General features: G+C 51.5%; 2 protein-coding genes and 1 long non-coding RNA gene across 4 annotated transcripts in view; 1 reads left to right on the top strand and 2 right to left on the bottom strand.

Moving 5' to 3' along the window:
- Positions 1–17546, bottom strand: part of crls1 (cardiolipin synthase 1) — a 64763-nt gene extending 47217 nt beyond the window's left edge. Inside the window, exons 1-2 of one of the 2 annotated variants that reach the window (XM_038806272.1) lie at positions 17053–17531; positions 5990–6127 (exon numbers count right to left, since the gene is read on the bottom strand). In XM_038806272.1, the coding sequence (XP_038662200.1) occupies positions 5990–6127; positions 17053–17382 (468 nt within the window). In that variant the 5' untranslated portion in view covers positions 17383–17531. Of the gene's footprint in view, positions 1–5989; positions 6128–17052 lie in introns of both variants that reach the window. The other variant, XM_038806280.1, reaches the window with a different exon arrangement.
- An 84-nt stretch (positions 17547–17630) lies between these two features.
- Positions 17631–24820, top strand: part of LOC119971124 — a 38998-nt gene continuing 31808 nt past the window's right edge. The window contains exon 1 of the long non-coding RNA XR_005461750.1: positions 17631–17764. This is a non-coding gene — a long non-coding RNA (uncharacterized LOC119971124). The remainder of the gene's footprint in view (positions 17765–24820) is intronic.
- The window catches only part of mcm8 (minichromosome maintenance 8 homologous recombination repair factor), a 38953-nt gene continuing 35203 nt past the window's right edge, over positions 21071–24820 (bottom strand). Inside the window, 3 exon segments of the mRNA XM_038806235.1 lie at positions 21071–22749; positions 23258–23447; positions 24618–24694. Of these exon segments, the coding sequence (XP_038662163.1) occupies positions 22657–22749; positions 23258–23447; positions 24618–24694 (360 nt within the window). The 3' untranslated portion in view covers positions 21071–22656.

Here is a 24820-nt window from a genome sequence, read left to right as displayed (position 1 = left end):
GGTGAGTAGTCCGAAAGGGTGGCACGGTTTTGAGGGCTCCCGCAACGATATGATAAGAGAAGAGGGGGCACCATGTCTACCAGTTTCAATATCCCACCAGGTGTCAAGCCAGGATTCAGAGCTGCAGCCTCCACTCCCTTGATGAAGTGGATCCGGTTGTCATGGTTTCTGCCTCAATTGGCTGGATTAAATCATTGGTCTTCAATCTCTAAACTTCAGGTAAAATTCAGATTAAACCAGTGAATGGATCTATCTCCAAATGAAATGAGTTTGGGAAGCCTCAGCCCAGTTCCTGGTAGATAAAACTCCACATCACAAACTGCCTCCATCTCTCGGAGAGGCTATTAGATGGCTTGGTCTGGGAAACAGTGCTCACACTGGTGCACCTGGGATGGTACCTTAGACTAGAACTGCAGAATGCTGTTTGGACAGATTAGAGACAGCATAATTTTGCAGCTCACCATGTTGTATCCGACCTAGCGCATAACTTGATGTCAGGAGCCTGCAAAGCAAAAACACCTCATTTTCTAGTCCAAACAGAGTGGAAGTGGGTTGATTGAGGAGGAGGGTTCCTTTGTGATGAAACAGAAAATGTGTTCCATTCAACTGTGCTTTATAAATTTTATTGCAAACAGGAAATTGTTCCCTTAAATGAGCCCCAAGGTTGACCAAATTTAAACAAAAAGTGTGTGACTTTCTTTTCACAGAAAGGATTTGGTAATCAATTAGGATTTGTAAATTTATTACATTCAAGCGTCCCATTTGGAAATGTTGTGGTTTCGCACACTGTCTTAAAATTGACCGGGCAGTCATTTACTGCAACACTGAAAATGTCATATATTGTGAGCCAGGCACTGAAGATGAGTTCACATTACAATCGGGGACAATGACAAGGGCCAATAGTTTATTCTATTTCAGTTTTATCACAGTTTAGCACTCCTAATAAATATCTGCATATATCATCACTGGGGTGATCTTTCCCTTTAATCCCAGTGTTGGCTGTCATCATGATGTAGCGGCATTAATAATAATAAACTATTAGTTTATACAGTCCAATAAGTGGTGTAGTGCTCAGTTCCATGGAGTGTCAAAATAATAGCTTATTAAAACCAGGGATTTACTTGTACCCCTGTTCCATAAGAATCATTGCAGCATTTGATGGAGAGAGCAATTCAAATTTTCTCAAGTTTAACAAAAAGTTTGTAAAAAGCCTCTCATTCATTGTGGTCTACACAGAAAACAAAATAAAAAGCGCATTAAAAAAAGTCAACCCAATGCAAAAATAAAGGCCAAAGACTCGTGCTTAAAAGTATGGAACTGCACAAATTTAGACAGCATTTTTTAAAAGTGGATTCTCAAATGTTCCAGGACCAACAAAGAGCACTTCATCTTCAAAAATGGAATTCGGAATTTAGAAGATGAAGACTCCGGAAATGTTACCAGTTCTTTGCTGAATGGTATTATCTGCAAACAAAAACAGAACAAAGCATGCATGTTCTAACCTTTTATATTCGATCTTCCTTTTATAAGAGTTAAAATCAATGTTATATTTTTCGAAATTACGGGCACGATTTTATGGTCATGCTGCGCCAGAAAAGCAACGCGCCGTGGTGCGGTGTGGCTGTTAGAAGCCAGGAGACCCCACTCCCAGGATCTACCGGACTCGCAATAACTCGTGAGATCTCACGAGATGTTGCAATATAAATCACCGCGGGATCACTTTTTAGCAAATCTGCATATTAAAGCGAGACAGCTAGTCACACTTTAATGTGCAGATTCCCGAGGTACCTGAGGCTTTGGGATCTATCTCCTTTGCCTTGCAGACATCAGCAAGCGCTGTTCAGTACAGGGTGTCCACAAATGGGGACCAGATGGTCGGAGTCTCCTAGGGGATCGGAGGACCCCAGGTGCTTGCCCTTTGGGCAGGATGGTACCCTGGCACTGCTGGTGCCACCTGGGTACCACCAGCCTAGCCCCACCACTTGGCAGGGGCACTGTCAGGGTGCCTGGCTGGCACTTCCAGGTGCCAAGGGAGGGGTTCACGTCAGGTGTTCCAGAGATCTCTCGCTACACTGAGGAGTTCTAGCGAGTGAAGCTCCTCATGCACAAAACAGAGCTATATGCGCCCTCGGCCGCGCATCTGCCCCCTATCTAACACGAGTGCTGTTTTGTAGCGCTGTGTTTCTCGGCACTGCGAGCGCAGGGAAATACTCGGCTAAACCCCCTCGCTTTGGGACTTTGTTTCCATTTAGTTAAATCGCGCCCATAATGTTTTATGATATTAGCTCAATATCTTAGTAGTGCATCAGTAACTTGCACAGCAACATTAATAATTCCAAACAGTGATTACTGCAGAGCTTCACAAATTGCACTATTAATGTATGAAGAAGCAAAGTATTTGGATTATCTTAGAAAAACAATCCTTTAGCTCTTCAATGCTTTTGAAGAGCCGATCAAAATCGATTAATAAATAACTGAACTCAATGCAATGTGATACAAGTCTAACTTAGCCAGAGGGGATTATTAATAATACACTGTAACAATAGCTGCAGCTGTGGGGAAACTATATAGGATACCTAAACGACAAATCTGGGAGCTTGTACAAAAAAAACGTCAATATACGTCTGAATTTTGACTGATGTCCATTACGTTTGACATCACATATTAACTGCACAAAACTAAAATCTAAGAGCGAGCAACAAAGTTCAATAAATGGGACTGATACTTAAGATGTCTCACACCTTTGGCATTAAAGGTAGAAACAAAAACATTTAAAAAGGTATTAACTGGAAACCCGGTGTATAAACGTTCATTGATTGCTTACGTAGTTTGAACAACTTGGCTGATATCGCAGCCTTCGCTGAGGTTACCAATCCTAAATCACTACTTATCTATTGTTCAAACTGCTGTCTTTTGGATGCTACGTTAAATCCTCTCAGGCAGATGTAAACATCCCCAAGGTACTATGTTGAGGAGGAGCAAGGGGAGTCCTCCCCAGTGACCTGGCCAATACTTACCCTCTATCAATATCATTAAAAACAGATTGGTCATTTTTCAGATGACTGTACTTTGTGGATAAACGGCTGCTACACTTCCTACATTACAGCAGCAACCACTAGCCTTGAAGTGCTTTGGGTCAACCGGAGGTCATAAAAGGCGCCATATGAATGCACTTAAAAAAAAATTCTTGTATATATCAGTTATGAAGAGCAAACAAACATACCAATCAAAATGGTATTAAACAAAACATCAAGCGCACGCAAAACGAACGGATGAATTTAGCTAATATGGCACCACCGGTGTCCGATGCTTCTTAAATTTTACAAGCACCATCACACATAATGAGTTACATGAAAAATGTTGCTTGCTAACAATGCTTATTAACCTATCTTTGCTATTAATTAAAGGAAGACAATTGCATCTGATTTGGAGAACAGCAAGAGTTTCGGTCTGTATAGAGTTTGCGCGTTCTCCCAGTGCCTGCATGGGTTTCTCCGGTTTCTTCCCACAGTCCAAAGATGTGCCGATTAGGTGGATCGGCCGTGCTAAATTGGCCCTTAGTATCCAAAAAGGTTAGCTGGGATGGGGTGGGGTCGTGGGCCTAGGTAGGGTCAGTGCCGACTCGATGGGCTGAATGGCCTCCTCCTGCACTGTAGTGATTCTATGATTATCAGTGGAGAGTACTGAACTAACCTGGATAGTGCACGGCTAAGATCGACCTAAAAACTCACTTGTAAAATGAACTGTTTGATATGCCAGGCCGAAGTATGATATATACACATGTGCAAGTATGAACTTGGTTGAAGAACATTTGGATATTTAGTTGTGATCGTTTAATGGATCAAAGGCTGGAATGTAGCAATAAGGCCCTGCAATAATGGCTAATTACAAACATGATGGGAAATACGGAGCGCGATCAAACGACCATACTGTGCCCGAAAAGCAGCACGAAAAACAACACGGCCGATAGAAGCTGGGAGACGCAGCTTGCAACGACTTGCGAAATCTAACGCGATCTCGTGATGTGAATCCTGCCGATTGTGAGTGGGATCACCTTTTGGCAAATCTGCTTATAAGAGCTGGCCTCACTTTAATATGCAGTTTCCCGAGGCGTTGGGATCTATCCCCTTCGCCTTGGAGGAGCGCTGTTCAGTACTCGTCTCCAAAAATGGGGACCAAACTGAACGGTACTTGTGCGGGTCTCATAGGGGGATCGGAGGCCCGCAGATGCAGGGTGGTACCCAAGTGCCCAGGTGGCACTGGCAGATCATAGGTAAGCACCAAATCACGAACTCCCATTTTATACACTGAAATAAGAAGCTTGTTCATGGTTAATTTAATGTCTGTTTTTAAACGTAAGTAATGAAAACACACTTTTAAGTTGAAATACCGTAACAGATAGGCTTACAATAAAACATAATGGGAGCATGCAAAACTTTTATATGTATGGCCCCATTACAATGGTAATGTTTAGTTAAAGTGCTAAAAATGGAATTTTCCCATTTAACCTTAGTGTGTAGAACAGGAAGGCACGCCAAACTGCATAATACTGGCTGCTTATTGATCATCACTAATGGCAGAAGTAATTTTTAAAATAAATTTAGAGTTCCCAATTTATTCTTTCCAATTAAGGGGCAATTTAGCATGGCCAATCCACCTACCCTACACATCTTTGGGTTGTGGGGGCGAAACCCAGACAAACACGGGGAGAATGTGCAAACTCCACATGGATAGTGACCCAGAGCCGGGATCGAACCTGGGACCTTGGTGCCGTGAGGCAGCTGTGCTAACCACTGCGTGACCGTCCTGCCCTAATGGCAGAAATAATATGATCTGAATTCAAAACATACAAGAAACCTATTAGCGATAAATCAAAATAAATGTGATTTTTTTTGTTCCTCCACGACATTAGCATCAAGGTGCTAAATAAACTCAGTGATGACATTAAAATTACTGAATGCACAGTTCCTCTTTTCAGAAGTTACAGTGCAAAGGGGGGGGGGGGGGGCATTTTCTTCACAATATCTAACACTACATTAAAAACTATTTATGAAAATACATTTTACAATATTTTTATATTTTGCCTGTGGTGATATTACCATTAATAATTTTTTGGCCCAAACATTTGATTCAGTGGCAAAGAGACGTCACTTATCCTTGAAGAAGGCTGCCCACAAAGATCGAGTGATCTCAGTGGAGTGAATGTCCCCTTTCCCAACATCTCATCCACAACAGCTTAAGGAGATCACCAGCATCCAGCAATTATGACTAAGCAAGCATGCTAAGCAGCCAATCATTTTGAGGTAGCCTCACAGACAGCAAGTCAGGAAATTAAAAGCAGCAATTATCCTCTTTTTTACAATTGTTTTACAAACAGCAAAAAGAGGGATATACACAAAGATTAAACTTGAAGCTAAAGTATCATAAACTTTAAAAATATATAAAATTCTGTGGAATTTATCATAATGGAGAAACTTGACAGATGTGAAATTAGTTTTTCAGGGCCAGAGTTGTTTAGAAGTAATTCTGAACTTAATATACCATTAAACAATCCAGTTGCACATCATTCAACAGGGCACAACTTTTTCCCAAGGGGTTTTACAGCTAGACTATTAGTATTAAAGTTAACGTTCAACTCAAGTGATTTCTCAAGCACCTTCTGTGGACAACCAAATAATTTCTGACAGCAACGTCTGGATTTCCATAACTGGGCATGTGTAAAGATCAGAAGTCGCCATCAGTCTTACATTTGTAATGATAGAAAATACTGGCAAATTCATCATCAATACAATCACAAAATCCAGGTGGCTGTCTTTTAACATGTAACTTTCAAAGTTTTGTACACACTGGATGTGGTGCAACATACCATGCAGGAGTTTGCACTTAAAAGTTGATTGTACATTTTATCAGCAAATTTGAAAGGCATGCCTTTCTTTAATACTGTAATTTTGAAAAATGGTTTCAAATAATCATAGAGCTGGTTACTCACCAGATCAGTAATTCCTGCCAAAGTAAAAAGACCCAGAGCTAGATTGAATTCTTGTTCCACAATCAGGTAGCCCAAATATGGCGACAAGCCAATCCTTGCCATACATAGTAAGTTTGGAATTGTCCATGGATTTTCATACTATAAAGAAATATAAGAAATGTATTTGTTCATATAAACATATTCTTGATCACCACTAAGAAAGGCTAGTTTTGTCTAAGGGGAGGAAAGAGTACAAGGTTTCCATTATATATTTCCCACTAAGTCTCCGTCAAAAGGTCTGTGATTATAACAATCTTTCAACCATTTCGCATTTTGCAACAACACAATTAAACCTTCCTACAAAATTGTTTTTTGTACCTTTTGAACATCTGCATCAAGGACTTCATTGAAGGCCTCAGCTTGGCCCAAAACACAAGACTTGAAGTTTGTATTTGACAGGGGCATCATTATCAGCTAGAGAGAGAAGTTGAAAGATCTTTGCTGCAAACTCTGAAATTTCCTCCTGAAACCTCTTCCTGACTCCTTTAAGTCCCGCATTAAAACCTTTTTGACCATCTTAATATGCCATCTTCTCTGTGGCTCAGTGCCAGTGTTTTCCCTGCAATTATGCTTCTGTGAAGGATTCCCCCCCCCCCCCCCATGTTAAAAACACTATGGACGCAATTCTCCCAACAAATGTATCATTTTGGGTGGGATCACAGGGTGATTTCTGCCGGGTGTATGTGCACAATCCAGATCACAATTTGTCCACACCAAGTCATTTTTATAGCTTCAGAAGAGTCTCACTGAATCATCCCCAATTTGCTAGCACTTCTAGTTCCCCAGAATGGGGAACTAAAGGTGCCGGCAAGACCAGCTCCTCATAAATCGGGACGCCCTTTTTAAAGGGTGCCCAGATCTCAAAGTTAAGTTGAGGGTCCCACACACTGACATCGCGACCCCCTGCAAACATGATCAGCACGCCCAACCCTCATCCCCGGAGAGGCAACCTGCCCCCATCACTAAATATCTGCATAACACACTTGCTCCCCCATCCCCACACCACCCAGACATAAGGGTGATCCAACCCACTTCCATCAATCCCTCATCGGCATCGCTCCCCCTCCCTCCACCCACCCAACCCCCACCAAGTGAGCTGCGGGCTCTCCATTGTTAAAACCTCACCCCCTTTCCTCATACCTACCCTTCATACCAACCACATCGTCATACACAAATTTAGGCCCTCCTTTTATGCACCTCTTCACCCCCTTTCTCCTTCTATGCACTCCTTCACCCCCCCCCCCCCACCCTTTCATGGGCATGTGCCCTCAGGCCCTGACCATGGTTACCCAGGCTCTGACCATGCCATAATGGCATTGCCCAGGTGTCACATTGAGATTGCCTAGGTGTCACACTGGCAATGCCCATTAGCCATGTAGGCAATGCCTATGTGCCATATAGGCAATGCCTGTGTGCCAGGGACAGTGCTGGATCACTGCTGTCTCCTACCACCTGGGGGCTCCAATGGCCTTCAAGTCCCCTGGCGTGGCCATCATGTCTTGTTTCAGTCAATGTTCTATTATGTCTCTCCCAAAGAATCTTCCTTGACTTCAAAAGCAACAAACACCAGACATTACGTTGGGCTTTAAATGTCAACCAAGTTCATAATGACCAAATAATCCAAATAATCCTGGTACTGGCAAGGCAATCCAGAGGTAGTTCAAATTCTCCCCATAAAAAGTAATAATAATAATAATCTTTATTAGCATCACAAGTAAGCTTACATTAACTCTGCAATGAAGTTACTGTGAAAATCCCCTCGTCACCACATTTCGACGCTTGTTCAGGTACACAGAGGGAGAATTCAGCATGTTCAATTCACCTAACAAACACATTTTTACCGTGCTGTCCACGATCGTCTTACATATAACTTCAACTCCCTACCACCAGTTTGATTGGTTCTCAACACAACCTGCTCTGGTTTCCTCCCACAGTTCAAAGATGTGCAAGTTAGGTGGATTGGCTATGCTAAACTGCCCTTAGTGTTCAAAAAGGTTAGCTGGGTTACGGGAATAGGGTGGAGGTGTAGGCTTGGGTGGGGTGCTCTTTCCAAGGGACAATGCAGACTCGATGGGCCGAATGGCCTCCTTCTGCACTGTAAATTCTATGATTCTATGATTATCATAGAATTTACAGTGCAGAAGGAGGCCATTCGGTCCATCGAGCCTGCAATGGCTCCCGGAAAGAGCACCCTACCCAAGGTCAACACCTATACCCTATCCCCATAACCCAGTAACCCCACCCAACACTAAGGGCAATTTTGGACACTAAGGACAATTTATCATGGCCAATCCACCTAACCTGCACATCTTTGGATTGTGGGAGGAAACCGGAGCACCCGGAGGAAACCCACCCACACACGGGGAGGATGTGCAGACTCCGCACAGACAGTGACCCAAGCTGGAATTAAACCTGGGACCCTGGAGCTGTGAAGCAATTGTGCTATCCACAATGCTACCGTGCTGCCCCCAATGGTATGTTGGCATGATAATGGTATGTTTTCCTCACTGCTCAGAATTTGAGTTCTGCTTTGCTCCTCTGTCATGAATATGAAATACATCTGTCAGATAGAACTTGCGCTTCAGGTATGAGTGGCACACAAATGTGGGTTGAAATTCATGGAACACTGATGGATGGATTTGTTTATTGTCACGCATACCGAGGTACAGTGTAAATTATTTTTCTGCAAGCAGCTCAAACAGATCATTTAGTACATGAAAAGAAAACAAAATACATAATAGGGCAACACAAGGTACACAATATAAATACATAGACACCGGCATTGGGTTAAGCATACTGGAGTGTAGTATTAGCTCCAGAATGATGGGCTAGCGATATGCACCGTTGTCAATTTGTAAAAAATTCCAGCAATTTGCGGAGTGACTGAGATATGAGTGAGTCTAAGATGTGCCTGAGTGAATGTGTGTATGAGGGGATGTGGGTTCAGTGAGTGCTGGAAGAGGGAAAGTGTCAGTGAGTGAGTTTCAATTACTTATTGGAAGAGCTGAGGCGCAAATCAGACAATGTCGTGGAGAGGGAGGGAGGGAGTGAATGAGGGAGAGGGAGGGAGGGAGTGAATGAGGGAGAGGGAGGGAGGGAGTGAATGAGGGAGAGGGAGGGAGGGAGTGAATGAGGGAGAGGGAGGGAGGGAGGGAGTGAATGAGGGAGAGGGAGGGAGGGAGGGAGTGATGAGGAGGAATGAGGGAGGGAGGAAGAGGGAGGGAGGGAATGAGGGAGGGAGGGAACGAGGGAGGGAGGGAACGAGGGAGGGAGGGAGGGAACGAGGGAGGGAGGGAACGAGGGAGGGAGGGAACGAGGGAGGGAGGGAATGAATGAGGGAGGGAGGGAGTGAATGAGAGAGGGAGGGAGTGAATGAGAGAGGGAGGGAGTGAATGAGAGAGGGAGGGAGTGGAATTGAGAAGAGGGAGGGGAGTGAAATGAAGAGGGGAGGGGAGTGAATGAGAAGGGAGGGAGTGAATTGAGAAAAGGGAGGGGAGTGAATGAGTAGAGGGAGGGAGGGAATGAGGGGGAAGCGGAGTGGAAAGTGAAGGGAGGGAGGGAGGGAGGGAGTGAATGAGGAAGGGAGGGAATGAGGGAGAGGGAGGGAATGAGGGAGAGGGAGGGAATGAGGAGAGGGAGGGAATGATGGGAGAGGGAGGGAATGAGGGAGAGGGAGGGAATGTGGGAGAGGGAGAGAGGGAGGGAGCGAGGGAACGAGGGGGAGGGAGAAAACGAGGGGACGAGGCGGAGGGAGAAAACGAGGGGACGAGGCGGAGGGAGAAAACGAGGGGACGAGGCGGAGGGAGAAAACGAGGGGACGAGGCGGAGGGAGGGGACAAGGCGGAGGGAGGGGACGAGGCGGAGGGAGGGGACGAGGGGACGGAGGCGGAGGGAGGGGACGAAGGGGACGGAGGCGGAGGGAGGGGACGAGGGGACGGAGGCGGAGGGAGGGGACGAGGGGACGGAGGCGGAGGGAGGGGACGAGGGGACGGAGGCGGAGGGAGGGGACGAGGGGACGGAGGCGGAGGGAGGGGACGAGGGGACGGAGGCGGAGGGAGGGGACGGAGGCGGAGGGAGGGGACGGAGGCGGAGGGAGGGGACGAGGGGACGGAGGCGGAGGGAGGGGACGGAGGCGGAGGGAGGGGACGGAGGCGGAGGGAGGGACGGAGGCGGAGGGAGGGGACGAGGGACGGAGGGCGGAGGGAGGGGACGAGGGGACGGAGGCGGAGGGAGGGGACGAGGGGACGGAGGCGGAGGGAGGGGACGAGGGGGGGGAGGCGGAGGGAGGGGACGAGGGGGGGGAGGCGGAGGGAGGGGACGAGGGGGGGGGAGGCGGAGGGAGGGGACGAGGGAGGGAGGCGGGGGAGGCGGAGGGAGGGGACGAGGGGGGGAGGCGGAGGGAGGGAACGAGGGGGGGGAGGCGGAGGGAGGGGACGAGGGGGGAGGCGGAGGGAGGGGACGGGGGGGGGGGGAGGCGGAGGGAGGGAACGAGGGGGGGGGGGGGGAGGGGGGGGAGGCGGAGGGAGGGGACGAGGGGGGGAGGCGGAGGGAGGGGACGAGGGGGGGGAGGCGGAGGGAGGGGACGAGGGGGGGGAGGCGGAGGGAGGGGACGAGGGGGGGAGGCGGAGGGAGGGGACGAGGGGGGGAGGCGGAGGGAGGGGACGAGGGGGGGAGGCGGAGGGAGGGAACGAGGGGGGGAGGCGGAGGGAGGGGACGAGGGGGGGAGGCGGAGGGAGGGGACGAGGGGGGGGAGGGGACGAGGGGGGGGGAGGCGGAGGTGGGGGGAGGCGGAGGGAGGGGACGAGGGGGGGGAGGCGGCGGGAGGGGCGAGGGGGGGGAGGCGGAGGGAGGGGACGAGGGGGGGAGGCGGAGGGAGGGGACGAGGGGGGGGAGGGGACGAGGGGGGGGAGGCGGAGGGGGGGAGGCGGAGGGAGGGGACGAGGGGGGGGAGGCGGAGGGAGGGAGAGGGGGGGGAGGCGGAGGGAGGGGACGAGGGGGGGGAGGCGGAGGGAGGGGACGAGGGGGGGGAGGCGGAGGGAGGGGACGAGGGGGGAGGCGGAGGGAGGGGACGGAGGGGGGGGAGGCGGAGGGAGGGGACGAGGGGGGGAGGCGGAGGGAGGGGACGAGGGGGGGAGGCGGAGGGAGGGGACGAGGGGGGGAGGCGGAGGGAGGGGACGAGGGGGGGGGGGAGGCGGAGGGAGGGGACGAGGGGGGGGAGGCGGAGGGAGGGGACGCGGGGGGGGGCGGCGGGAGGCGGAGGGAGGGGACGAGGGGGGGAGGCGGAGGGAGGGAACGAGGGGGGGAGGCGGAGGGAGGGACGAGGGGGGGAGGCGGAGGGAGGGGACGGAGGGGGGGGAGGCGGAGGGAGGGGACGAGGGGGGGGGAGGCGGAGGGGGGGACGAGGGGGGGGAGGCGGAGGGAGGGGACGAGGGGGGGGAGGCGGAGGGAGGGGACGAGGGGGGGGGGAGGCGGAGGGAGGGGACGAGGGGGGGGAAGGAAGGAGGGAGCGGCTGGGGAGGGAAGGAAGGAGGGAGCGGCTTGGGAGGGAAGGAAGGAGGGAGCGGCTTGGGAGGGAAGGAAGGAGGGAGCGGCTTGGGAGGGAAGGAAGGAGGGAGCGGGCTTGGGAGGGAAGGAAGGAGGGAGCGGCTTGGGAGGGAAGGAAGGAGGGAGCGGCTTGGGAGGGAAGGAAGGAGGGAGCGGCGGGGAGGGAAGGAAGGAGGGAGCGGCGGAGGGAGGGAAGGAAGGAGGGAGCGGCGGAGGGAGGGAAGGAAGGAGGGAGCGGCGGAGGGAGGGAAGGAAGGAGGGAGCGGCGGGGAGGGAGAGCGGCGGGAGGGAAGGAAGGAGGGAGCGGCGGAGGGAGGGAAGGAAGGAGGGAGCGGCGGAGGGAGGGAAGGAAGGAGGGAGCGGCGGAGGGAGGGAAGGAAGGAGGGAGCGGCGGAGGGAGGGAAGGAAGGAGGGAGCGGCGGAGGGAGGGAAGGAAGGAGGGAGCGGCGGAGGGAGGGAAGGAAGGAGGGAGCGGCGGCGGAGGGAGGGAGGAAGGAGGGAGCGGCGGAGGGAGGGAAGGAAGGCGGGAGCGGCGGAGGGAGGGAAGGAAGGAGGGAGCGGCGGAGGGAGGGAAGGAAGGAAGGGAGCGGCGGAGGGAGGGAAGGAAGGAGGGGAGCGGCGGAGGGAGGGAAGGAAGGAGGGAGCGCGAGCGGAGGGAGGGAAGGAAGGAGGGAGCGGCGGAGGGAGGGAAGGAAGGAAGGAGGGAGCGGCGGAGGGAGGGAAGGAAGGAGGGAGCGGCGGAGGGAGGGAAGGAAGGAGGGAGCGGCGGAGGGAGGGAAGGAAGGAGGGAGCGGCGGAGGGAGGGAAGGAAGGAGGGAGCGGCGGGATGGGAGGGAAGGAAGGCGGGGAGCGTCGGAGGGATGGGAAGGAAGGAGGGAGCGGCGGAGGGAGGGAAGGATAGGATGGAGCGGCGGGTAGGGAAGGAAGGATGGAGCGCGGAGGGAGGGAAGGGAAGGAGGGAGCGGCGGAGGGAGGGAAGGAAGGAGGGAGCGGCGGAGGGAGGGAAGGAAGGAGGGAGCGGCGGAGGGAGGGAAGGAAGGAGGGAGCGGCGGAGGGAGGGAAGGTAGGAAGGGAGCGCGGAGGGAGGGAAGGAAGGACGGGAGCGGCGGCAGGGAGGGAAGGAAGGATGGGAGCGGCGGAGGGAGGGAAGGAAGGAGGGGAGCGGCGGAGGGAGGGAAGGAAGGAGGGAGCGGCGGAGGGAGGGAAGGAAGGGGAGAGCGGCGGAGGGAGGGAAGGAAGGAGGGAGCGGCGGAGGGAGGGAAGGAAGGAGGGAGCGGCGGAGGGAGGGAAGAAGGAGGGAGCGGCGGCAGGGAGGGAAGGAAGGATGGGAGCGGCGGAGGGAGGGAAGGAAGGAGGGAGGGGCGCGGAGGGAGGGAAGGAAGGAGGGAGCGGCGGAGGGAGGGAAGGAAGGAGGGAGCGGCGGAGGGAGGGAAGGAAGGAGGGAGCGCGGAGGGAGGGAAGGAAGGAGGGAGCGGCGGAGGGAGGGAAGGAAGGAGGGAGCGGCGGCGGGAGGGAAGGAAGGAGGGAGCGGCGGAGGGAGGGAAGGAAGGAGGGAGCGGCGGAGGGAGGGAAGGAAGGAGGGAGGCGGGCAGGAGGGAGGAAGGAGGGGAGCGGCGGAGGGAGGGAAGGAAGGAGGGAGCGGCGGAGGGAGGGAAGGAAGGAGGGAGCGGCGGAGGGAGGGAGGAAGGAGGGAGCGGCGGAGGGAGGGAAGGAAGGAGGGAGCGCGGAGGGAGGGAAGGAAGGAGGGAGGGGCGGAGGGAGGGAAGGACAGGATGGGAGCGGCGGAGGGAGGAAGGAAGGAGGGAGCGGCGGAGGGAGGGAAGGAAGGAGGGAGCGGCGGAGGGAGGAAGGAAGGAGGGAGCGGCGGAGGGAGGGAAGGAAGGAGGGAGCGGCGGGAGGGAGGGAAGGAAGGAGGGCGCGGCGGAGGGAGGGAAGGAAGGAGGGAGCGGCGGAGGGAGGGAAGGAAGGAGGGAGCGGCGGAGGGAGGGAAGGAAGGAGGGAGCGGCGGATGGGAGGGAAGGAAGGATGGGGAGCGGCGGAGGGAGGGAAGGAAGGAGGGAGCGGCGGAGGGAGGGAAGGAAGGAGGGAGCGGCGGAGGGAGGGAAGGAGGCGGGAGCGGCGGAGGAGGGAAGGAAGGAGGGAGCGGCGGAGGGAGGGAAGGAAGGAGGGAGCGGCGGGGGAGGGAAGGAAGGAGGGAGCGGGGAGGGAGGGAAGGAAGGAGGGAGCGGCGGAGGGAGGGAAGGAAGGAGGGAGCGGCGGAGGGAGGGAAGGAAGGAGGGGAGCGGCGGAGGGAGGGAAGGAAGGAGGGAGCGGCGGAGGGAGGGAAGGAAGGGGAGCGGCGGAGGGAGGGAAGGAAGGAGGGAGCGGCGGAGGGGGGAAGGAAGGAGGGAGCGGCGGAGGGAGGGAAGGAAGGAGGGAGCGGCGGAGGGAGGGAAGGAAGGAGGGAGCGGCGGAGGGAGGGAAGGAAGGAGGGAGCGGCGGAGGGGAGGGAGGAAGGAGGGAGCGGCGGAGGGAGGGAAGGAAGGATGGGAGCGGCGGAGGGAGGGAAGGAAGGAGGGAGCGGCGGAGGGAGGGAAGGAAGGAGGGAGCGGCGGAGGGAGGGAAGGAAGGAGGGAGCGGCGGAGGGAGGGAAGGAAGGAGGGAGCGGCGGAGGGAGGGAAGGAAGGAGGGAGCGGCGGAGGGAGGGAAGGAAGGATGGGAGCGGCGGAGGGAGGGAAGGAAGGAGGGAGCGGCGGAGGGAGGGAAGGAAGGAGGGAGCGGCGGGCGGAGGGAGGGAAGGAAGGAGGGAGCGGCGGAGGGAGGGAAGGAAGGAGGGAGCGGCGGAGGGAGGGAAGGAAGGGGGAGCGGGGAGGGAGGGAAGGAAGGAGGGGAGCGGCGGAGGGAGGGAAGGAAGGAGGGAGCGGCGGAGGGAGGGAAGGAAGGAGGGAGCGGCGGAGGGAGGGGAAGGAAGGAGGGAGCGGCGGAGGGAGGGAAGGAAGGAGGGAGCGGCGGAGGGAGGGGGGGGGGGGGCGGGGAGGGAGGGAAGGAAGGAGGGAGCGGCGGAGGGAGGGAAGGAAGGAGGGAGCGGCGGAGGGAGGGAAGGAAGGAGGAGCGGCGGAGGGAGGGAAGGAAGGAGGGAGCGGCGGAGGAGGGAGAAGGAGGGAGCGGCGGAGGGAGGGAAGGAAGGAGGGAGCGGCGGAGGGAGGGAAGGAAGGAGGGAGCGGCGGAGGGAGGGAAGGAAGGAGGGAGCGGCGGAGGGAGGGAAGGAAGGAGGGAGCGGCGGAGGGGGGAAGGAAGGAGGGAGCGGCGGAGGGAGGAAGGAGGGGCGGCGGAGGGAGGTGAAGGAAGGAGGGAGCGGCGGAGGGAGGGCAGGAAGGAGGGAGCGGCGGAGGGAGGAAGGAAGGAGGGGGAGCGGCGGAGGGGGGAAGGAAGGAGGGAGCGGCGGAGGGAGGGAAGGAAGGAGGGACGGCGGAGGGAGGGAAGGAAGGATGGGAGCGGCGGAGGGAGGAAGGAAGGACTGGGAGCGGCGGGAGGGAGGGAAGGAAGGAGGGAGCGGCGGAGGGAGGGAAGGAAGGAGGGAGCGGCGGAGGGAGGGAAGGAAGGATGGAGCGGCGGAGGGAGGGAAGGAAGGAGGGAGCGGCGGAGAGGGAGGGAAGGAAGGAGGGAGCGGCGGAGGGATGGGAAGGAAGGAGGGGAAGCGGCGGAGGGAGGGAAGGAAGGAGGGAGCGGCGGAGGGAGGGAAGGAGGAGGGGCAGGCGGCAGGAGGGGAGGGAAGGAAGGAAGGGAGCGGCGGGAGGGAGGGAAGGAAGGAGGGAGCGGCGGAGGGAGGGAGGAAGGAGGGAGCGGCGGAGGGAGGGAAGGAAGGAGGGGAGCGGGGGAGGGAGGGAAGGAAGGAGGGAGCGGCGGAGGGAGGGAAGGAAGGAGGGAGCGGCGGAGGGAGGGAAGGAAGGAGGAGAGGGAGCGGCGGAGGGAGGGAAGGAAGGAGGGAGCGGCGGAGGGAGGGAAGGAAGGAGGGAGCGGCGGAGGGAGGGAAGGAAGGAGGGAGCGGCGGAGGGAGGGAAGGAAGGAGGGAGCGGCGGAGGGAGGGAAGGAGGGAGCGGCGGGAGGGAGGGAAGGAGGGAGCGGCGGAGGGAGGGAAGGAGGGAGCGGCGGAGGGAGGGCGGAGGGAGGGGGAGGGAGGGCGGAGGGAGGGGCGGAGGGAGGGGCGGAGGGAGGGGCGGAGGGAGGGCGGAGGGAGGGGCGGAGGGAGGGGCGGAGGGAGGGAGGGAGGGGCGGAGGGAGGGAGGGAGGGAGGGGCGGAGGGAGGGCGGAGGGAGGGGCGGAGGGAGGGAAGGAGGGAGGGGCGGAGGGAGGGAAGGAGGGAGCGGCGGAGGGAGGGAAGGAGGGAGCGGCGGAGGGAGGGAAGGAGGGAGCGGCGGAGGGAGGGAAGGAGGGAGCGGCGGAGGGAGGGAAGGAGGGAGCGGCGGAGGGAGGGAAGGAGGGAGCGGCGGAGGGAGGGAAGGAGGGAGCGGCGGAGGGAGGGAAGGAGGGAGCGGCGGAGGGAGGGAAGGAGGGAGCGGCGGAGGGAGGGAAGGAGGGAGCGGCGGAGGGAGGGAAGGAGGGAGCGGCGGAGGGAGGGAAGGAGGGAGGGGGGGAGGGAGGGGAGGAGGGGCGGCGGGGGAGGGGAGGAGGGGGGGGGGGGGAGGAGGAGGGCGGGGGAGGGAGGAAGGAGGGGAGGGGGGAGAGGAGGGAGGGAGGAGCGGGAGGGAGGTGAAGGAGGGAGCGGCGGAGGGATGAGGAGAGGGAGAGGGGGGGGGAAGGAGGGAGAGGGAGGAGGGGAGGAAGGGAGAGGAGAGAGGGAGGAGGGGAGGGGAGGGGAGAGGGGGAGGGGGAGGGTGAGGAGGAGTGAGGGGGAGGGAGGAAGGAGTGAGGAGGCGGAGGGAAGGAGGAGGGAGAGGCGGAGGGAGGGAAGGAGGGAGAGGCGGAGGGAGAGAGGGAGGGAGTGAAGAGGGGAGGCGGAGGGAGATGAGAGGTGAGGGAGAGGGGAGAGTGTGAGGGAGAGGCGGAGGGAGGGAAAGGGGGAGTGAATGGAGGAATGCGGGAGGGAATGAGGGAGAGGCGGAGGGAGTGAATGAGGGAGAGGCGGAGGGAGTGAATGAGGGAGAGGCGGAGGGAGTGAATGAGGGAGAGGCGGAGGGAGTGAATGAGGGAGAGGCGGAGGGAGTGAATGAGGGAGAGGCGGAGGGAGTGAATGAGGGAGAGGCGGAGGGAGTGAAGGAGGGAGAGGCGGAGGGAGTGAATGAGGGAGAGGCGGAGGGAGTGAATGAGGGAGAGGCGGAGGGAGTGAAGGAGGGAGAGGCGGGAGGGAGTGAATGAGGGAGAGGCGGAGGGAGTGAATGAGGGAGAGGCGGAGGGAGTGAATGAGGGAGAGGCGGAGGGAGTGAATGAGGGAGAGGCGGAGGGAGTGAATGTGGGAGAGGTGGAGGGAGTGAGGGACTGGGAGTGAGGGATTATCTGCTTACCAGCTCCGGAGGCCCTGTCGCCCTCTCCTCGCCCTGCTCCTTCTCTCCGACCCTCCGCGGCGGGTAGGGCCGGGCAGCTTCCTTCTTAGTGAACGCTTTGCCGATCCCATAGTCGCGGCCGCCGCACCCGTGGGCGACCTCCCGCCGCCGGCCTCTGGCGTGGGGGGAGGACCACCAGGCGAGTCCGGAGCCGGGCACCAGGCGCCTCCTCCCCGCCCCGGGTCCAGCCGAGCTCAGCAGCCGCGTATGGGCCCAGCAGTATGGGCCGTCAAATATCACCGGCCGGCTCACCGCCCGCCCGATCACCCAGCGGCTTTTCCACAGGAACATGGCCCAGGATCGGGGCTGGAGGGAGGGGAGCTCGAGGCCCGGGATCCAAGCGCCTGACGCTCAGTGCGAGCAGCCCCGGCCTCCGCTGTTGCCCCGTGCCCGCCTCAGTCCACAGCAGTCCCGAGAAGCCATCACTTTGCAGCGAGGTCCCGGTCGGGAGAGAGGCCCTAGTGACACCTGCTTAAAGGCGCAGGCCTCACGCTTTTAGCCGACTTTTTAAAATATATATAACTTAAAGTCGCCACTGTAGAGACTACAAGCGGCAACTGGGGAGGGTGGAGAAAAGCGACATCGCCAACCTACACAGGTTGGTGCTGACAGAGAGACACGCTGCATAAGATTGCCTCTAATACGGCAGGCGAAAAAGGTGTTGATGGGGTTGGTAAGTTGCTTTCTCCCTGGCACTCAAGAGACAACTTTTGGCCCACAAGAATCCCTTCCTGCACAATCATTGTGATGTTTGAAATTTGGCATTCTCGCATTTGTCCCGATGAGTTAAAAGATGCTAGTGGGCAAATGGACACTGACAAATTATTGCTTACTCCCTAGCAATGCTTCAGTCAGTCGAAGTTGACTTTGCAAACCATCAGAACCCTTTTCTCCTGTTGTATAAATTGTGATTATTCAAAATTTGGCATTCTTGAGTTTGTCCTCCATGAGTACAAGACAAAGTTTCAGCAATATGTCTTTTTTTGGCACAGTAAGAAGTCTGACAACACCACGTTAACATCCAACAGGTTTGTTTTAAACACTAGCTTTCGGAGCACTGCTCCTTCCTCAGGTGATTGAAGATATGTTCCAGAAATATATATATATATATAGACAAATTCAAAGATGCAAGACAATGCTTAAAATGCAAGCATTTGCAGGTAATTAAGTCTTTACAGATCCAGAGATAGGGGTAACCCCAGGTGAAAGAGGTGTGAATTGTCTCAAGCCAGGACAGTTGGTAGGATTTTGCAAGCTCAGGTCAGATGGTGGGGGATGAATGTAATGCAACATGAATCCCAGGTCCCAGTTGAACCCGCACTCATGTGTGCAGAACTTGGCTATAAGTTTCTGCTCGGCGATTCTGCGTTGTGTGTCCTGTCAGCTGCTTTGGAGAAGATCAAAGGTTGAATGCCCTTGACTGCTGAAGTGTTCCCCAACTGGAAGGGAACATTCCTGCCTGGTGATTGTCGTGCAATGTCCGTTCATTCGAATCTGATCTCCGAGTAAGCGTTCTCCAAGGCGGCCTTCAGGACGCGCGACAACGCAGAATTGCCAAGCAGAAACTTATAGCCAAGTTCCGCACATGAGTGCGGTCTCAACCGGGACCTGGGATTCATGTCTCATTACATTCATCCCCCACATTCTGGCCTGGGCTTGCGAAATCCTACCAACTGTCCTGGCTTGAGATAATTCACACCTCTTTAACCTGGGGTTACCCCTATCTCTGGATCGGTGAAGACTTCATTACCTGCAAATGCTCGCATTCTAAGCATTGTCTTGCATCTTTGAATTTGTCTATATATATGTTTCTAGAACATACCTCTTCATTCACCTGGCAAGCTAGTGTTTGAAACAAACCTGTTGGGCTTTAACCTGGTGTTGTAAGACTTCTTACTCTGCTCACCCCAGTCCAACGCCGGCATCTCCACATCAATTCTTTTTGGTGATATTCAAGTTTTGTATTACTTAAGTGACTAACTATATTGGTCTAAAAGCCAATAGAGAAGAAATACTTGGATACTGGAAACCTAAAATAAGTGCTAGGTTCCATCTGTGGAGAGAAAAATAAAGTTTCAGGTCGATGACCGTTGGTGCCAATGCAGTCATCCTCGTCAAACAAAAATTCCCTGTTTCTCTCTACAGATTCTGCCTGGACTGCTGAGGAGTATTTCAAGCATTTGTTTTTATTTTGGTTCAAATTCACTCACCAAATTAGGAAACCCATCTTCATTAATTTCACCCAGCAATGCCTTATCCCCAAGCTCTAGTGTTGTATTTGCTCATTATCTTTAATAATTGCAGAGTTTTGCCTCCATTTCTCTCAGCTGTAAGTCATCTGCATACATTGATCATTCCTTCTGCAATGAATTCCCTGCCTTCAGTCCAAAATTTACATTCATGAAAGTGCTGTGAATTCTGGAAATCAAAAATAGTACAGTACTGGAACTACAGAGATCAGAAAGCAGTTGTGGAAAGACGCTTAGGTTCTGACTAGACTATTTCCATTTTTTGGGGGTTTTATATCCAAAATTAATGTTCTTGTTTGAGCCTGTGTTCTCATGTTAACTTTTTTTTTTGCATTCACCCTCGCCCCACAGCTGAAAAACACAGTGACAACATGTGGAGCATTTTTTTTACTTTCTTTTGCATCGTTAGTTGTTTGAGAGGAACCCAATTTGAAAATTGGATTTAAACTAGTAATGGCTCTGTTGAGGATCCCATTCAATCTGTTGAATGCTGATTTTCAGTTATATTTGTTCATTGCATTTTTTGAATTATATTCTTGTTTCACTGGACAGAAACTCCTTTCCATATGTTGTAGATCATTACAGAACCTAATTTTCTGAACTACAAGATATTTTTGCAAAAATACCCCTTAATGTCAGAAATAAAACTTCTACGAAGAATTCAGGGAACAGTTAATATCATAAATACCTACAAAAATAATAAAAATATTAAAACCTGTTCTGAAGAGTCATATTCGACTCGATGATAACTGGGGATTTTCACCTTAACTTCATTGCAGTGTTAATATACCAGGGGCTGGTTTAGCTCACTGAGCTAAATCGCTGGCTATTAAAGCAGACCAAGCAGGTCAGCAGCACGGTTCGATTCCCGTACCAGCCTCCCCGGACAGGCGCCGGAATGTGGCGACTAGGGGCTTTTCACAGTAACTTCATTGAAGCCTACTTGTGACAATAAGCGATTTTCATTTTTTTTTCCTATAAGCTTACTTATGACACTATAATAAAGATGATCTTTTTCTCTCTCCATAGATGCTACCAGACCTGATGAGTTTTTCCAGCACTTTGTTTTAATTTCAGATTTCCAGCATTCAGTATTTTGATTTCCTAACCTTGCTAGTCTTCAAAGTAGTGCCTTGGGATCTTTTACATCCACTCAAGCAGGCAACCGGGGCCTCAGTTTAACATGTCAGATGACATCCCCAGCAAAACATGACCCAAAAACTCAGTTCCAAAGAATATTTGACTCAATGTTAACTCTGTTTCACTCTCCATATAGATGCTGCCAGTCTTGAGTTTTTCCAGCACTGCTTTTATTTTCTCTCCAGTGCCCTGGCCAATAGTTCCCTTCTCCTCAATTGACATTACAAAACAAAAATCTAGTTATTATCTATCATATTATGCTCAACAAGCTTTCGTAAACAGCAAACTAGCAGCTACATTTATGACAACAGATGTCAGTTGGTCATGAAAAGTGCTATATAAATGCTTGCCTTTTATTTAACTTGCATGCACTGGCTTGACAGTCATTTTTTACAGTTTCTGGTATGTTCTCCAGTGAACTTACACTGCACAATTATGCTGGCTCACACATATAGAAGGGCCACTTGAACACCAAACTTTTCAATGCTTCGATTTCTGTACTTGATTCAAAATTTGGATGATACTCTCTCTCGTCAAATACATAGACTGACAAAAAAAAAAAGAATTATAAACACAGGTCTTAATAATGGTATCAGTCCAAACAAAAATGTATATTTATTCAGTGTTTAAAATATATACAATTTTAATAGCTTTTGTTAACTTCATTTTTCAAAATACATGTTCTTATTAGATGGACAGAAATTCCTTTCTATACTTTATAGATTATAACGGAATTACAGAACATTGTATTTCTGAACCAAAAGCTGTTTTTGTACAAATGTTAATACACTAACATTTGAAGTAAAATTTCTATAAAGAGTTCAGGGAACAATTACTTAATGGCATAAATACCTACAAAGTTGAAACAAAAGTGTACTATGATTCATTACATACTTCCAGCAATGTTTCTAAATTGGAAAAGATTATTTTTACAAAAATTGTCTTCTCACTACACATTTATGGAAAACGTCCAAGTAGATCCTTCTCCAAACTAATGCCGTAAATCCACTGAAACACTTCCACCACCAGCGTAGAAATACACAGATAAAACCCAGCTGAGGTACTAAGCACCCCGGCAGTCAAAATATTATTGCTTAAATTTCAGACACCTGAGAGCAAAGGCACATCAATGAAGTTCAAACAATTTCTTCTGTCGCACATCTAATGCTGATTTTCAGTAACATTTGTTCATTGCACTCTTTCAACCTGCCAAGACTTAAGCCTCCTAATATAAATTCTTAAGTTTGCATTTATGATGGAAACCTATGTAAAACTGACACATACATACTTATGTCTTCAGTGACAGGATACAACTACAGTGTGGCAAGTTTAGTCAGTGAGTTTCCATTATACACTTTTAAAAAGGAAATTAAATTGTGTCTGCACACTCAGGTCAGATTAACCCCACTCAACCTGGTCTTAATCCCCTGTGCAACACCCAGGAGATTATTTTACTGCTTTTTATTCTCCATTCACCCAAGTGGCATACATCACACCAGGTAGATGCAATACTGTGCAATTCTTCTGTGCCTTTCAAACTATTTTACCTCCTTTCCTCAAAAATACAGCTAACTCCACAGTTACGTGGAGTGCACTGGATGTAGTTTCAAGATCAGCTTTCTATGACAGCGAATATCAAGCTCCTACTCTAATTTGATCTCCTTATTGAACGGTAAATGGTCTTTTGTGGAGAAGGAAAATAATGAGGATGAACAAATCTATTTCAATCACACTTCTGAAACACAATGAAATTAATTAAGCAACTTTATATGTATGTATCTTGCCAGACTGGGCTGGTTATTTTTATTAAACTAAAAATAATATTTTGCTCAAATTTAGTACAAGTAATTAAATATTTCAATCGTCTCTCATACTATTTGCTGATTTGCAAAAATATTTATGAAATAATATCAATAAAGGTACTTTAATCTTTAACTCTCCTTGGGCTGGATTTTCCGTCCCGCCGCTCCACATTTCGGTGGATGCTCCATTACACTATCTGGTCAATGGGGTTTCCCATAGTGGGACAGCCCCACGCCGTCGGGAAACACCGAGCTGCCGGCAAAACAGAGCACCTCGCCGGCGGAGAATTCAGCCCCTTGTCTTTGAACTAACTCCCTCAAAGGAAAATAAGTCGACAAAGGCAGTTGCTGTAGAAGTCTTAATTAATCTGCAGTTACATGGTCTGCAGCTGATAAAGTCTTGGTCCCTTTTTTAACAAGTAGCCCTGGTCATTCAAAGAGTGGACAAATCCCTCAAAGTCAGACACCTGCAAATTTAAAGACAAAAATAAAGTTGGGATTTAATCCTTATCTGTAATATTAAGCATTTCAACAACTTGCATTTACACAGCATCTTTATGTCCCAAGACATTTCACTAAGAAATATACGAGGAACCATTGTGGAGCTAAGGGAAGGTTGTTGAGAGGTTATGTAGAAAAGATGGGCTTAGAGAGTTTGTTTTTAAATAGGACGTGGAGGGGAAATTTAGCGAAGAGATTTCAGAGTAGGACCAAAATTAAAGCTTTGCAAAAAAAGTTGGGAGAAGGAACAACAGGAACTGGAATTGGAAGTGTGTGTGTGTGTTGGCTCTATGGAATGGGGCGGGAAGAGAGGAGAGGTTGGAAGCCAAGAGAAAGAAGGAGTATATAAAACAACATGTTGGAAGAAAAACAAAAAGGAGAACAAATAAATCTTTATGTAAAAAGTATTCAAAATCTCAGAATATTCAACTTCACAACCAATTAAATATTTTCAAATTACAACAAAGTATTTACCTGTAGTTGTATTTCTCTTGCTAATTGCTTGAGTTGTTGAAATTCAAAAACAGTTTTGTAAGTCTGTTCTGCTATCCTATTCAGTGCAGCCACAAATCTCTTTGCCTGGGACCGTTTGCTCATACCAGAGCCATGCTGTGAGCGCTGAAAATCTAACCTTCCAAGCTCATCAGAGAAAGTATCTAACAAGCTGTTAAAATAAGATATCTATTTCATGAAAGTGATCTAATTGATTGTAAATTGAGGGGGAAAAAAGGGAAATAAATACATTGTTGCCTACATAATCCTGGGGTAATCTAACATTTTTTTAAAGAATTAAAGTTTACCAGGAAGTATTTAAAACTTTAGACTGGTGCCAGAGTTACCTTGGCTACAGATGGATTCAGAAGATATCAAGAGGCAACATTACCACCTACCTCGGAGAGCAAGCATGGGAAAACCAGAAGTGAACGAATTAGATAGGAACATGTGAGCATCAAATCCTATTGTGGAAATGAGCTCTTCACGAATATGTGCAAAACGAAATGAGCTAGAAATGGATACTCATGAATTTTATTCTATTACATTACCGGTAGAAATATATAGCTGGAAAATGCTGAGCAACCACAAGACCCTGCAGCACAGTAAAGCTATTTCCATATTCTGTATCTCCAATTGCCAAATGCATTCAGTATACTGATGACTCTCAGATTACGTTATAACAGAAGTGATCTCTTCTCCCATTCACAAACTGACCACGTTCTCATGCTCTGTTCTACTCTTCACACCATTCCAATAATCTGTCAATGTATGCCAATATTTAAAATAAATCCTAACCCAGGTGGGATTTTCTAATTTGGCATTGAGTTCCCACCCAACTTTGAATTGGGGTTCAATGGGCTGGTTTTCACCATTCCTTTAAATGTACAATTTCCCGTCAAATCCTAATGATTCCAGCAAAGCTTTTTGGGATGTAAAACTGAGAAACCTGGTGCTTTACTTCATAAACAAAGTATATTTCCTTATTTAGCAGGCTCTCAGGAGAAAGTGGGGAAATAACCCTGCAACAGACATTAATTATGAGCCTTTATTTGCTACAAAAGAATCACTAGTAATAATCAAATGAAGATTATTTGTAACTATTGCCCTCCAAATGCTGTGCACATCACTAAAATGTGTCAGATCCACGCACATCCTGGAGACTTGAGGGATATAAATTAATTTCTTCCTCCTAAATATGTTCACGATTAACATTTGAATTAGCCTTTGTTTATTGAAGACTTTGTTTTATGTCGTAGCTTTGTAAATTTTGAACCACCATGCTTGCCTCCTCTCCTCTGCAAGACTAAACGAAGATAATTTTAAAGAAAAGCCATTTTACCTATGTTTCATGATATCCACCACATCTTCTGCATCACTTTTTGTTGCGTTTTCTCGGAGTTCCAATTTTGCTCTTGCCTTTCAAATCACAAAGTAGAGTTTTTATCCCAGCGACCATTTATATAGCACCTTTAAAGTATTGAAATATCCCAAGGCGTTTCACAGGTATACTATTAAATGAGACACTGAACCACATAAGGAGAT

The sequence above is a fragment of the Scyliorhinus canicula genome, chromosome 1 (assembly GCF_902713615.1).
Source record: "Scyliorhinus canicula chromosome 1, sScyCan1.1, whole genome shotgun sequence".
Lineage (NCBI taxonomy): Eukaryota > Metazoa > Chordata > Chondrichthyes > Carcharhiniformes > Scyliorhinidae > Scyliorhinus > Scyliorhinus canicula.
This window is presented reverse-complemented; position numbering and strand designations above follow the sequence as displayed.